This window comes from Convolutriloba macropyga, chromosome 2, assembly GCF_964194025.1.
Source record: "Convolutriloba macropyga chromosome 2, txConMacr16.3, whole genome shotgun sequence".
Classification (NCBI taxonomy): Eukaryota; Metazoa; Xenacoelomorpha; order Acoela; family Convolutidae; genus Convolutriloba; species Convolutriloba macropyga.
Genome location: NC_134469.1, coordinates 69,238,868 through 69,253,943, shown reverse-complemented (window position 1 = coordinate 69,253,943; position 15,076 = coordinate 69,238,868). Strand labels below are relative to the sequence as shown.

Sequence of the window (15,076 nt, the reverse complement as noted above, 5' to 3'; positions counted from 1 at the left end):
CCATCGAACACCGCCTCCTCAAAACGGGGTCAGTTGAGCGGGGTCAGGGGAGTGGTCGAAGAGATGCCCCGTCACACGATTTTGTTTTTTTCTCAATAATTTTGAGAAAATCCCATAATTAGAGACTAGTAAAGTGTGAGGGCACAACATTCTAAGAGAACTGTTCAGCGACTTAATGCCCTCCAGTATACTTGTTTATCTCGTTGTTGAGGACGAAAAGTCAAATGGTCAGACAAAAAAACTATCAGGCGAAAAGACGGTAGTACGCCAATTAGCAGAAAAGGACCATTAGGACTAATATAATTAATACAAACTTCGTATAATAGCAATTGCTTACTGGCAATGGATTAGATAATATTCTGAATTAGAGAAATCAAGCACACATCACGAAGTCAAGCGTGAAAAAATACTCCAAAAGTCAAATCGGTCAGATCAAAAACAAAGCGAAAAATTGAATAAATACCAACAAGGTTGAAATAATTACTACAAACAGTGTTTGAGAGCAAGTAACATACATAAAATGACACGTCGGATGAATTGCTCTCTGAAGACAAGTACGGCTATTTATTCTAAATGGGGTGAAACTTACGAAATTTTTATGGGTGCAAAAAAAAACACGGGAAGGTTTCGAACTCTCCACCTCCAAAATGTCAGTCTGCGACCTTCACTACTAAACTCTAACATACTTTGCTATTTCCTCGCAAACAATCGACTTTATTTTTGTAATAGTCAAAATTTTTGGAAGAGAGCACTACTTTATATCACTTAAAAAAAGTCTGGTGTGAAACAGTCACTTGCAAGCAAAGAATGTTCTAGAACAAAAGCGCAAACATGGTTAGGTAAAAACTTTGCATAAATACACGCGTTTACAGGAATTACTTCAAACTTTCGAGAGCAATTAAATATCGAGAGAATAAATTTGATCGCAAATTGCTGGCTGACACACGCATGAAGACTGCTAGGAGGCTCAGTTTAAATTGAATCAGTGAAAAGTTTTAAAAATCCACCGTAAACAACTGAAATAATTCACCTGTGAACTTGCTCCGAAAGAAGTACCGGTACAAGTCCAATTGATGTAGCGGAAGTAGCAATAAAAAAAACTCTATTTTAAATCGCCCAGGAGTCTTAATGACCTTGAAAACGTTGAGAACAAGTCAAAGAAACCATTATTGTTAGAGCAAAAAGCCATTTACTGGGCAAAGAAAGCCATTTTTAATGAAAGAGCTTAACGAATAACACTAACGAAAACTCCATTAACAACAATCAAAAACCAGGATGAAAAGATGGACAAATTACTGTTTGGAAGATCAACTGATGAAAAACTATCTGTTTATTGTAAACAATAAAGCTGTTTGTTTAAAAGATTCAGACAATGGAACGAAGACAGTCGGAAAACTCCGGTAACCACTGGAAGCAAATGCTTTTACTACAAAAATGAGGAAACACTACATGTACTGCCTTTATACCCTACATTTTTACGCTAAAAAAGGAGAGTTTGGCGAAATTTTCCGATCCAATGAAGAGGACAGACCAAAAATCGATCGAACTAAACAACCAACAAACGCTGGTCGATTTGCTCTCAAAGAAGTAGCCAGCTGGAGCTTAAGGATACCAGAAATATGGGGAAGCGGGTGAGCGGAGTCAAGCGTTGTGGAGGGGGGGGTAATGAGTGGGGGGAGTAAACTTTCATTTAGAAATTCTCTTCGCACCATAAAATTGTCTCCTCAAAACAGTTTTGGTGAATCCCATACTTAGAGGCTAGTAAAGCACAAGGCTCTAAAAGATGCTCATCAACCTAATTCCCTCCGGGCTTTACCTGTTTATGCCGCTTTTGAGGACGAGAAGTTCAAGGGGTCAGACGAAAAATCGTTCCAGCAAAAAATGCATTATAAAGACCATATGACTATATAATTGCAACAACTTCGTTTGAGAGCAATTAAAAACATAGCTGGTAGATTGCCAGAAAATAGCCGCAATAGCTTCGTAGACCTATAGTCTCAAAAAGATAATAAAAGAAACAGACAAAAAAACTTTTTAAAGCTTTTTAGGTTATATTTTGATTAAGAATCTGTTTAACGTATTGCTACTTCTAATAGATGCCCTCAAATACCCTTCATATAGGGTGAGATGCACTCATTTGACCTTATCTCTTGGAATTAAAGTAAAGAAAGGGTCAATTTCAGAGTGATGAAGTCATTTTTGAGCAAGTCACGTGTGACCAAATACTTAATCACGCGAATGAACAAAAAACTCGCTCCACTAAGAGTGAAAAATGACATCAAACACGCAATTCAGTTGAAATTGCATGAACGAATAAACAAAAATCAGATTTGAAGTGATTGTGACGTCATATGGTCGTAACAAAAATCTTGACGACGAAATAAAAAATATAGCCGGAAGAATTCCGGAAGCAAATCGAAGCATCAAAACTTCACAAAAAAACGTTACTGCAGCTGAATCCATTACTTTTTGTATTAAACCATTAACTCATTACTTCCCCAGGTCTGATCTAAAAATTGGTGAAATTTAAAGCACTGTCACCAAGAGACACAAAAAGCAGCAAAATATTATATTATTGGAAACGTTTGATAACGTTATAAAAGTCCGAAATACTTACGCTGGTCAAAATACTGATAGGCTGAAAAACCTGAAAGGTCTATCAATTACCCTCAAATAACTCATGATTCTTATCTCAAAAAGATCCCGAAAGCAAACTAAGTTAAACTTTTCAAAAAAGAATGCTCAAAATTAAGGATCAGAAAACCAGTACAACTAGATTTCTTCTCACTGCAATTAAGAGAAAAACCACACAGATTTTTTTCTTGATGTATATATTCTAGACAACATGATTTCATACCAATTCAAAAATTAAATTAATCATAGAAAAGACATAAGCAACAGTATAATAATGAAAAGCAAAAAATCGTTTAAAAACAATACCAAGGAGTGAAAAAAATTGCAATAAATAGTAATAAAAGGAAATTTTGGAAAAAGTTTTCTAGCAAACTCTCAGTACTGCCTTCTGTTGAATGAAACCAATTGCAAACCAAAGAAATGACGAAAATCTAAGAAAAAGCTGAAATCATTCAATTTTTTTTAACAATTTTTGTAAAAATCAAATAACGAAAAAAATGTACTTGTCAGGACAAAGCTAGAATGATACAAGCTAGAACAAGAAGAATAGGGACACATTGTAAGGAACACGTAACTAACTCTTGATTAAGTTTAAAAATTAAAAAAAATCAAGAAAAACGAATACATTTCATTTCATTGTTCAGCATTCGAGACATAGAAAAGACAACGAGTCATCCGAGACAGAACAGAACAAAACAGAAAAGGCAGAACTCAAACATGCATTGCAAAAAAAGGTTCTAAAAATTTCCGAGACTGCATATATGAAAAAAAATTTAACTGTTTTTCAAAAACTGATTGATTGAATTGATTGAATTGATTGAATTGATTGAAGGCGAAAATTGATTGAATTTTTATTGAAACGAAATTAAAGTCCCTCATGTTGCACAGAAAAGACTATTTCGATTAACTAAAACCACAATAAAAACAAAAAACAGAGCAAAATTTGAAAAAAATACCGAAAATCAGATTAGCAAATGTAGAATTTTACAAAACAAAATTACATCGAGGTAGAAAGAGGCGTTGAAAATATGAATTATCAAAGGTAGGCTGATATATTAACTGATTTTCGACAAAAAGACGGCTGAAAAATCCAAAAAGGAAGAAACTGCTAGAAAAAAAACCAAAAATTAACAAAACATAGCTGGCAGATTGCCAGAAAATAGCCGCAAAAGACTCGTAGATCGGCAGTCTAAAAAAAACAGTAAAAAAGACAGACCAAAAAAATTCGTCTTTTCATTGAAGGCTGATGTTATATTTTGATTAAAAATATGTATAAGTTATTGCTGCCTGTTTTAGCTGGTCTCAAATAACCTTCATTTAGAGTGACACACACCCATTTGACCTTATCTCTTTGAATTAAAGTAAATAAAAGTCAATTTCAAAGTGAGGAAGTCATTTTTGAGAGTGAGGTAAGTCAAGTGTGACCAAAAATTTAATCACGCGCATGAACAAAAAAACTCGATCCACTAAGAGCGAAAAATGACGTCACACATGCAATTCAGTGTAAATTGCATGAACGAATGAACAAAAAGTGGCTGTGACGTCATATGGTCGTAACAAAAATCATGACGACGAAATAAAAAAAAACCAAGAGAAGGCCAATAATAGCCCCAGCTATCGCTGTGCGGCTATTAAACAAGAAATATGTGCCAATGTTGAACTTCAATCGCATTTTCAGGCTCTGCAAAACACTGTGATATCAATTTCCGAGGTTTACATTTCAATATAGCATGGAATAAAAATTATTTCCACAAAAACCAAATTACAGGCAATAAAACTGGGCCACTTGGAAGAAAAAACGGTTAGAAGTGGTTATCTCTTTGTGCCATTCAGTCAAAAACTACTTTTCAAAGTCAAAAAGTCATTCACTAAAAGCAGCGCATGATCAAAAAATTTCCCTCGCTCAGAAAAGACTAGTTCACACGGCGCTTTTAGGTCAAAACATCGTCTGCACCAATAGTACTTCCGGTTAAAAAAACCTGAAGAAAACCTATACTCCTATTCGAGTCATAAAAAACCAAGAGAAGGCCAATAATAGCCTCAGCTATCGCTTGACGGCTATTAAAAACCAACTTGTCTAAATATTTTTTGTTTGAACTGCTGATATTGTTAGTGGCAATGTTTTAATTTGAAAATGAGTTTATTAATGTTTAAACAGTGAGGCCCTCTCCAACATTTTTTCCTTTGGCGTTCAAACCAACTCAAATTGATCAGTCCCCCAGTTACAGAGCTATGCACCCCTAGTTACAGAGCACGAGCTATTACATAGTAAATCATTATGTAAAAATATGGCACATGCGTCTGGGGTGTGACAGATTTCGAGCATAAGGCTATGACTTCTTTTTTAAAGCTTTCATCTTTTGAAGGCTTACGCGTGCACCTTTATATCGAGCGAAAAACAATTCTAAGAGAACATCGCACCGGAACAAATGAGCTATAGAGGTATATTTCATCGCAATACAGAATTGCAGAACACGCTTATATACTAACTCAAGGCGTCACAAGTGTCTGTGGGCAAGAACCCTAACCAGTCCATCAGTTCAGGGATCTTATCAGACAGGTCCATCATCATCACCAACTAAACATCAACAATGACATGTGATTTATACCAAATAGCCGCAATCGACAGAAAACCGAAATAACTGAATCGTACCTTTTCCTCGTTAAACATGTCGCCTTTTTCTTCAATCTTACTGTTAAACTGTTTGACAAAGAAATCCGACTGCTTGTATTTGTCAATCAGATTTCTCGCCTCACTTCGAAAGGTTGCATTGGTCAGAAACACAGTTGAAAACTTCTTAGCTAAAACAGATCTCAAATAATGAAAAACTCTCCGATCGTTTCCCAGTCATGACTTTCAATGAAGAATTGTTTCTCAGTCCCATTACGGTTTGCGAAACAATCAGCTCGAATTGTTTCATGGTCAACTTTTTGTCATAGAGCTTGAATTTCGTACATCATTACAAAAGTTTTAGGTGAAATTTGTTTGCCAGAACGTTTCGTAAAACTTTCACGGTTGAAAATTTCATTTCTCTCAATTTCGGAGTTCAGTCATAGGCTTTCGGATTTACTTGTCATCGAAATAAATTAAACATACTTTCGTTCATGACAATGTCTAAGTTAGTCAGCTCTTTTCTCAACGCATTGAAATCAATCCCTGCATCTTTTAGCGGTTTGCGTCCCATCATGACAACATTTTTCAACTGTGCTTGTGTTTCCTCCATGTTAGATCCATACACTTCTTTCTGGATTGCATTGAGGTCGTTGAGTAACTTGTGAAAGCTGCAAATTCAAATTGCAAAATTAGATGTCTCTATATAAGAGAATTTTTAGTACTCCGATATCCACTTCTTTTCATTTGAACATACAGAAATTTGAGAAAGCTTTATCTGCTCTATGTTCTGGCTTTAAAAATGACGAACAAATTCAGGAGAAATTTAAGAAGATAGATATTCTGACATTGATAACACCGACAGCAGTATAGGGAAAAAAGCAATATAACAATAATCAAATTGAAACTAAAAATGCAATCAAAACGGAGAATGCCCACTGCTCCTTAAAAAAACCACCGACAGAAACAGAAAATTCAAGAACTATTAGCATATAGGAAACATACCCGACTAAACGTCGGAAGAATTGCTCTCGAACGACTAGTGGGAGCTCTAATCAGTTGCAGCCTGCTTCAGTCGGGTGGGGGAGGGAGGGAGGGGGAGCCTAAATGGGACTAAGTTCAATAGTGGGCTTCAAATAACCACATTAAAGGTTAACATATACCACTATTAAGATTTAAAGTAAAAAATGACACTAGTTTCGGCGCACTTTTCATGATTTTAGTTTTAAATTGCCGCCAATTGAGCTCAAGTGCTTGAAATTGTGATTGAGAGAATTTTAGATGGAAACGCAAAAAGGCAAGGGCTTAAAAATCACTCGAGAAGTCAAAATTGTCAAGCAAAAATTTTGCATAAAAAAGACACACGTTTACAATAATTGCTATGAACTTCGTTCAAGAGCAATTAATAATCGACTCTTCTATTGTTCAGACAAAAAAATAAGTTGCAAGAAAAGCGGACAAAAATTAAAAAAAAACAAGAAAATGGACAAATGACATCCTGTTAGTCAGCTCCTTTCAGAACCTTTCTTATCGACTGTATAACTAGCAATTAAAAGAAAACTCGACATTTGGAATTGTTGAGTAAGTTAATACATTCGAATTCGTCTCTCAACTAATGAACTCATTGAGGTCAAATTGTCAATGTAAATCAGCCTCTCAACCCAACGTTCATAATTACACATTTTGACAACACGTCGACAAAATAGTACAGAAATCAAGATAGTACGGTCTTTTTTAATCAAACAAGTAATTGAGATCAAAATTACGTGTTGGGAATAAAAAATTTTTAATAGTAAAAGGCCAAATCTCAAAATTACAAGCTAAACTGCCTGTTTTCTGTGACTTTCTAAGTACTACTCTCTGTCATCCAATACTAATGAATTTTACATAAGCGACAAAAAATGAAAAAGTTATCTGTTCCAAATTCCCGCATTAAAAATAGCACGATTTTCTGCATTAAAATCAGATAAAAGTTTGACAGCAATAAAACCAATAGCGACACAAGGAAGCATAACAGATGTAACAAAAATTGTATAAAAACAAAAGTTAAATGCGATCAAAACCAAGAATGATTCAGTTCTTTTTTAAAATGCAGCAGATCGACACCTTAAAAATTCCAAAAATAATTGCAAATAGGAAAAACAAAAGACCGTTCAAATGATCTAGAAAGAAAACAAGAACTACAATAAAAAAGACAAGTAACAAATATGTAATATTTTGAGCAAATTCTGTGGGAGATTTTACAAAAGTTAAAGCCTGAAAATAGCTGCGAAAACACAGTGGAATACATTATTTAAAAAATATAAATACCAAACGCATAAACAAGCAATTTAAAAATTATATTTTATTTGAAATTCTATGATTACGTTTAAAATTGTTTTGGTGACCTTTATTCAATGGAAATTTGATTTTACAATTCAAATTCGATTTAAAAACTGAGTGTAGAATCGTTTTATTGCGTGAGGTATGTCTGTTTCGCAAAAACAATTTCTCATACAAGAAACCTATAAATTAATACCAATAGAGCAACAAAAGACATGCTCACAAATTCAGCCACTGAGTTGAAGAAGTAACCAAAAAAGTTGCTCTTTGAGATCATGGCACGTGAATTAACGTTCGCAACAAGTAAGAATTATAGAAAATATAGCAGGACAAACCACCAAAGAAACCACCAACGATGTGGGGACCCAAATAAACAGAGCACAAGCTTCATTATTCAAAACTTAGTTATTTAAAAAGTCTCGAGCAAAAAATGAGGCCAATAACAGCCTCGCAATCGCTTTGCCGCTATTTCAGAAATTTATTAGAAATATTGAAAAAACAAAACACAAACCTGAAAAACATTGGGGCTCAAAAAGTTTCAAAATGTTCTGAATTCAACAGTCGATGATTTGATATTCTATATTTTTGGATAGGAATTGGAGAAAAACTTGGGAGATAAGAATGCAGCTGTTGAGCTGACCTCAGTAGTTCAGGAAGATATCTCGGCGCGCGCTGTACTTAGTAGACTACTGAGGCCATCATAAAAACCGTTTGTTTAGAAAGTTATTTTTAAGAAGAAGTTTTCCTAATCTTTATAACATAAACATAGCTGGCAGATTGCCAGAAAATAGCCGCAATAGATTCATAGATCGGCAGTCTAAAAAAAAAACAGTAAAAAAGACAGACCAAAAAAATTTGTCTTTTCATTGAAGGCTGATCTGTTATATTTTGATTAAAAATCTGTATAAGTTATTGCTGCCTCTATTAGCTGATCTCAAATAACCTTCATTTAGAGTGACACACACCCATTTGGTCTTATCTCTTTGAATTAAAGTAAATAAAAGTCAATTTCAAAGTGAGGAAGTCATTTTTGAGAGTGAGGTAAGTCAAGTGTGACCAAAAATTTAATCACGCGAATGAACAAAAAAACTCGCTCCACTAAGAGCGAAAAATGACGTCACGCATGCAATTCAGTTGAAATTGCATGAACGAATGAACAAAAAGTGGCTGTGACGTCATATGGTCGTAACAAAAATCATTACGACGAAATAAAAAAAAACCAAGAGAAGGCCAATAATAGCCCCAGCTATCGCTGTGCGGCTATTAAAAACAAAAAGATAGAGCACCAGCGCAATCTAAATGTTGGATCGCAAAAAGAGAGCGCCAAGATATTCTAATTTCTTTGGATCATAAAACAATAAAATGAATGCAATAGTAACTCGATCAGCTACACTTTTACAACTTTCGCGACTATTTATTACCAACTAAGGCCCTGCAAATTTCTCTCACACCACGGTACGGAAGTTCGATTACAGCATGTTTATGAAGAGGAAGCAATAAACCTTAAATGTAGCTTCATAAGGTTCAAAGAAATGCGTTGGAGTTAATTATAGGCCAGTTAAAATTGGAATCGTTAACTGAAGCTACTTACGGGGCAATTTTTAATTGCCACTTAGTAGCAAACAGTCACCAAAAAGTGAGCGTAATCTTTGTAGAGCTGCTAAAAATTCTGAATGGCAGCAAATTAAACGATGTAAAAACCAAATAAGAAGCGAGAGGGTCACTCAATACGGTCAAAATTTGGAGACAAAATATGGTATAGAAAATCGAACAAGACCAAGTACAAGTACAAGTACAACTTCATCGTCATAGCGAAACTAAATATTGTACAAGTCAAAGCAGCGGAAGCGGCTATTAATTTCGATTAACTTTTGCAAATCTTGTGATGCAAAACTAATGATCCCATGATGAGACCTGTTTGCAAATGAACGCAAAAAATAAAGTCGCGTACGCAACTTTAGTTGACGGGCGTAGCACTACATTATTATTATTATAGGTTTACGCACCATTTATAAACTCAAAAGTGCTTTCAAAGTCCAAGATTAAAAAGTTTTCAGTTTTTTTCCGATAATCAAACTCATGGGGTATTCGTTCCATTTCAAAAGGCAACTTATTCCATTCAAAAGGAACAGCAAAACTAAATGGTCTTCGCCCAAATGCAGTCCTGACATTAAGAAATTATATGCATATTGGCATCTAGTCACTTTAATGTTGCAGTATATGTTGCATAACAGACCTTTTCATCATTTCTCAGACGTTACAAGAACAATTGTATCAACCGATATTAATAGTAGTCACATTCACAGTCACTTTGCGACAGGAAGACCTCAGAGCACTTCATTGCTTCATCAAGCTTAGGGATATATTAACTGCATCGCTATGGCTTTATGGCGTTTATATCCTTTCCCGTCCCTAACGTACAGGAAGCATTATAGCTTGAATGTTAATTTTGTTCGGAAACATTAACGAGCGCGATTTACACTTTCGAGTGATATGGACTGAAGACAGAAAGACAAAGATACATCGACAACTCACTATGTTCCATTGGGTACTCCGTATGGCTTGCACACTTTCTCGTTGATGCAGACACTTTGTATGAGAGGAATGAGTCCTGCGGACACTAGGGGCTGTTGCTTAGGAGTCTGGATCGGCTCCTCCACTGGTGGCAATCGCATTCGCATCAACACCAGGATGATAAATATCACCAGAGGAATCACCGTCTCCAAAAGTGTCACCACCTGAAATCCACATTTAACCAATCGATTAGCTTATTTACGTTTTCTGGTCACAAGCCGATTTCTAGTCACAAACTTATATACGACAAACATATATCCCATCTTTGTTAACTATAAAGATCTGTGCATTACTTATCCTGATCGCACTGGAGCTCAACTCGAATCAACTGTAATCATCCATGCAAATTTTTGTTGCTTTCCGGAACAGGTAACTTGTTTTCAAGGTTTTTATCGTTTGTATTTTTTTATATCTGATCGCGAAGCATGTACATAACCCACTAAATTCGGGCGAATTGCTCTCAAAACGACTGGCGAGCGGTTGGCTTCGTCGGCACCTAGCAGCAGCTTAGGGATATTAGCTAATTTAAGTTGGTGCAGTGGACCACGGGTCGGTGAGTGAGCTGAGTACGATGTCGAGCACAGGGGTTACTGGCGGAATAAGGTGGAGGCAGTGAACAACATGCTTAGAGACCAGCAAGGCGTAAATCTGTAAGAACTGCTTAGCGACTTAAAGCCCTCCAGCCTTTATCCCGTACGAGAACAAAACCTCAAATGGTCGGACCAAAAAAATATCAGACGATAAAACTAAGAAAACATTCCACATATTTCAAGACTTAATTCTCAAACGCAGCAACTTTATTGTCTCCCGCCAAAACAAGCAAAAGACCAACTTGAAATTTTATTCTGTTAGAATAGTATGTGAAAGGAGCCAGATAAAATAAAGACGTCACAAAACAGAAACATATGCATGATCAAAAAGCGACAGAACATTTCTGCATTAATGTAGATTTTTTATTATTTTTTTTTTGCTTACTACTGCAGTCTTTGACAGCTTCTTAGCTGTGCGAGGATGCCTTTCAGCGCTCAAGGTGTTAAACTAAGTACTGTTGTACTGCCTTTAATGATCAAATGAAAGTCATTCTAATCAATTAAGAGCCTAACTATCGGTACTCGTCTTCATTGACACAGAGGTGTATCTGATGATCTTGAGGCTGCTTTCAAGACATATCCTTTTTCTATGTTCCTTACTGCATATTCTTAACCATTGACGTATTTTGTTTCAGCTATTTTATTTCCTATGCACCACCCCATATCTTGACCGCAAATAATTCGTATTTCAGATATGAGCAAAATTGCCGGAATAAAGTTTGCTCGAATTTGTCGACCATCAGTGAGAAAATTCACTCGACAAAATTTTAGAGATTGGCAAAATGTCGACATTGAAGCAATTAAGATGGAAACGGTACTTAAGCTAAGAATTGGGGCCTCAAAACACGTTCACGTGGACAAAAAATTGTCTCTCATACAATGGAAGTGTTCAAATATTGATGTTCACACTACATGCACTCCTTGAATACAGATTTTGACGCAAACCCGCTCAATTTTTGCACCCATTCCTGTTTCGGCTAGAAAATCAGCATTCGAAAATCACTCCACAACTATTGTTAACAATTAAATTTAAATACGCCTCCAAATGTTGAAACTGGGTGCTATCACTCTGGACACAAATCTAGCTTTTGCAGGCTACTCTTTTGCAGGCATATAAAGCTCTGTGACTCCAATTTGTAGATAATAAGCTACCACTCGATTAACCAATCAGATATGCTCGCAGTATTTCATAACAGTAAAATCCGAGGATCGTTTTGACAGTCGTATGATTTTGAGTCGCAAAGATAAAGAAAGAAGAAGTAACCGGTGTTCGCTTCTTTAAGACTGCATTCTTCCACAAAAGGAGTCTGAGCTGTCGGAAGAAAAGATACACATCATGTTTGGTGCTGCTTTCAGACTCTCTTTTCCCTGAGCCCCCTCGGCCACTCAAGCCACTTCCGCTGCTAATCGTGTGATCTCTACTACCCATTGCCTCAATTCAAGCTCTTGTCAGTACATCAAGAGTTCATTCATTCCTGAAAATGTTCAGCATAAGAACTTACCATCAAAATAGTTTACTTCATCAGGTCATGTTCAGCAACAGCAACTGTTCTCTCTCACTTTCTCTATTGCATCTCTGGTCAAGATCTAAGTATGCTATAACTGGTGTGGTTTTGTGCTTCATAATTATTATGTATACATCACTTTTTTCACTCTCAAAAGGCTATCAAATAAAAACCCCTGCTATAGGTTATGCAGACATGCTTGTGAAAATGGAATCTTGTTCACAAAAGCCTACTAACCAATTAGCTCACTTTTCTCTCAGGCGTAGAAAACTGGTTCGAACATAAACTGTAAAAAAAAATAGACCAGTTGTAAATTTAGCGATGAAACGATTAATAAATAAAGGACAGGCGAGCTAGCACCAGAAGTCGACGAAAATAGCAAATTTACATTAAATGAGAGAAAAAAGACTTCAAATTAATTCACCAACAGAATTCACTCAAACAATCAATGAGCTTGGATTTAACTCAGTTTCAATCAAATGTCGATACGGTTGAGTTAGCTCTTTAAATCAATTTATTCAAGCATTTATGTTGAAGCATTTATAATCTAAGTATCAAACATTAATTTTGGCGGACCAATTTGACCTCTGAACAGCTGACTGATTATTTTGACAGCAATTTTAAACGGCTGCTCCGTTCTTTTCGAATGTCTCCTTGGCCGTTTTCATAAACTTTGACTTGCTGTTCAGATACTCTTCTCCCACGTCAGTTCTCAAGGCATGATCAGGTTCCGGATTCTCAACCAGTCGCTTGAGCTCCTCAATGACCCTAATTGCTTTGATGGCGGGCTTCCAGTTGTCAGGCAGGATAAGAGGCAGACAGACTTGGCCCTTTTCGTCCACATTCGGGTGGTAGATTAAAGACAGAAACTTAATCTTAGGCGGCTTGAATGGATAGTCGTTCGGGAAGTCGATCTGAACCCTAAGGAAACAACCATTTTTCGAATACTAGGAACATGGAACACATCCAGGCAGATGAAAGTATCAGTAAACTTGAAAATTTATAGAAAACCCGTCCCCCAAAAAGATAGACATTCAGTCAAATCACGCGGAGTTTTCTGAGAATCCAAGCAAAATACGGGAAGTATAACCACAGCATGATGGATCCATCACTCACAACTGAAGGAGTTTCATTTCAATTGGAGTCAAAAGAAGCTTTATAAATCAAAATCGCTCAGTGGATTAAAAAAGATGAAAAAGTCCCAAAGCATCAGATCTGGAAAAATCAGAAGTAAACTGCGTATAAACTTTGAAAATGCATTGAAGAGAATTTTTTCACTTTTCACAATCTTTTGAGGTATTTTTTGATAACTTCATCGCTAAAACTTCATTACAGAAACAGACAGTTACTTTCTACAGAAAAACCATATTTCGCCTCCAGAAAACCATTGCTATCTTCAAAGCCAACATCCGAAAATAATGAGATTGCTGGAAAAGCAAGATAAATCCAGCTTGTCAACAACGTTAAAACAACTGAGAAAGAATATACTAGTGATAACACGCTTTGCAAAGCATCTTTTAATATCAGACAGCACACATCGCAAACTCAATAAAAAAATCTTCCAACAGTTGAAAAGGGTTTTTCTGGACAAGATGCAGCAATGCAAATAAAATACAGTGGAAAAAAGCCTGAAAATTGAAACCATTCCGTGTCGCCATCAGCAAAATTCCACCTGTCAAAGACGGTCCCCTTATTATTGGAAAACCAAAAATCAGGCAATTAAGAAATTCAATGAGCAACTGGAAAGGATATGTCTGGAATCAGATGTGTCAGTTTCCGTCGTCAAAAATTAAATGTCTTAAAAAACTGTCCTAACACGTTAAAAAGATGATAAATATCTCCTATGGAAAATCAGTGAGATCAAGAACCTCGAGAATTACAATAGTCAATATAATATCATGAGCAGCAAACAGAATTTGCTCTGATCTCACAGTTCTAAAACTTCTAAATATCGATTGAGTCGAATAACGAGAGATATTAAAATTTGATTTTTGGTAGCCGTATTTTGTTTGACGAATTTGCATAAAAATCATTTTAGAATCATCACGAGCAACTAAATTCAAACAAAACATTTGTTATCTAGTGTACATTTCAATCGTCAGCTGGAGCAAAATAAATTTGAGCCTAAAGCTGTTCACTATTTTTACCATTTTTCAAAAGAAAATAACTGATGACCTGATGCAGAAAATCATAGACACTTCAATACGTCAAAGTTGTCAACTTTTGAGAAAGTAAATCGGGCAGGATAAAAAATATTCATATTTAATCCAACGATTATATTCACATACCATCCTTGTCAATATTAGTCTCTGTGTCAACAGAAAAGTTGTGCTGGAATATTAAAAACATTAAGGAATTTTTCAAATTATACTTGAGCAATATGCATCCGCACAAATATGTAATTCTTCACGGAAACCAAACGAAAAAATTACGAAACCATGGATAGCAGAGAAACTTGAAAAATAATCAGAAAACAAAAATTTAATACAAACTCTCTCAAAACCATGATATTTTCCAAGAGTTCAAAAAAACAACCTAGAGAACCGCATACTAAAAGATGCAGAGCACAAATAATCTGTACGTTTTTTAAGCAATGTGCAGCAACAAAACAAATAGAATTTCATCGGTGAAAAACTAGGAACACACGTTGTCTGAAATAGAGACAAATGGAGTCGAGATTATCGACAAAAAAGCAATAAACATTTGTGGGAAATGGGCACTACAATCTTGTTCCGCTCAATACCCAAAAACTTGAGCACTGTTCGTAAAATTTAAATTTCAGAGTCAATATCAGACTTGCGCTATATACCGGAAAATATGCAATTGGTAACCATCTGCAA

General features: G+C 35.7%; 2 protein-coding genes across 3 annotated transcripts in view; both read right to left on the bottom strand.

Annotated features, from left to right (window-relative positions):
- Positions 1-12,553, bottom strand: part of LOC142334658 (ATP-binding cassette sub-family A member 2-like) — a 132,863-nt gene extending 120,310 nt beyond the window's left edge. Inside the window, exons 1-6 of the mRNA XM_075382867.1 lie at positions 12,474-12,553; positions 11,996-12,206; positions 10,103-10,305; positions 5,732-5,916; positions 5,288-5,436; positions 5,125-5,212 (exon numbers count right to left, since the gene is read on the bottom strand). Of these exons, the coding sequence (XP_075238982.1) occupies positions 5,125-5,212; positions 5,288-5,436; positions 5,732-5,916; positions 10,103-10,305; positions 11,996-12,160 (790 nt within the window). The 5' untranslated portion in view covers positions 12,161-12,206; positions 12,474-12,553. The remainder of the gene's footprint in view (positions 1-5,124; positions 5,213-5,287; positions 5,437-5,731; positions 5,917-10,102; positions 10,306-11,995; positions 12,207-12,473) is intronic.
- The window catches only part of LOC142334656 (ubiquitin-conjugating enzyme E2-18 kDa-like), a 174,383-nt gene continuing 171,813 nt past the window's right edge, over positions 12,507-15,076 (bottom strand). For both annotated transcript variants that reach the window (XM_075382865.1, XM_075382866.1), the window contains exon 3: positions 12,507-13,157. In XM_075382865.1, the coding sequence (XP_075238980.1) occupies positions 12,857-13,157 (301 nt within the window). In that variant the 3' untranslated portion in view covers positions 12,507-12,856. The remainder of the gene's footprint in view (positions 13,158-15,076) is intronic.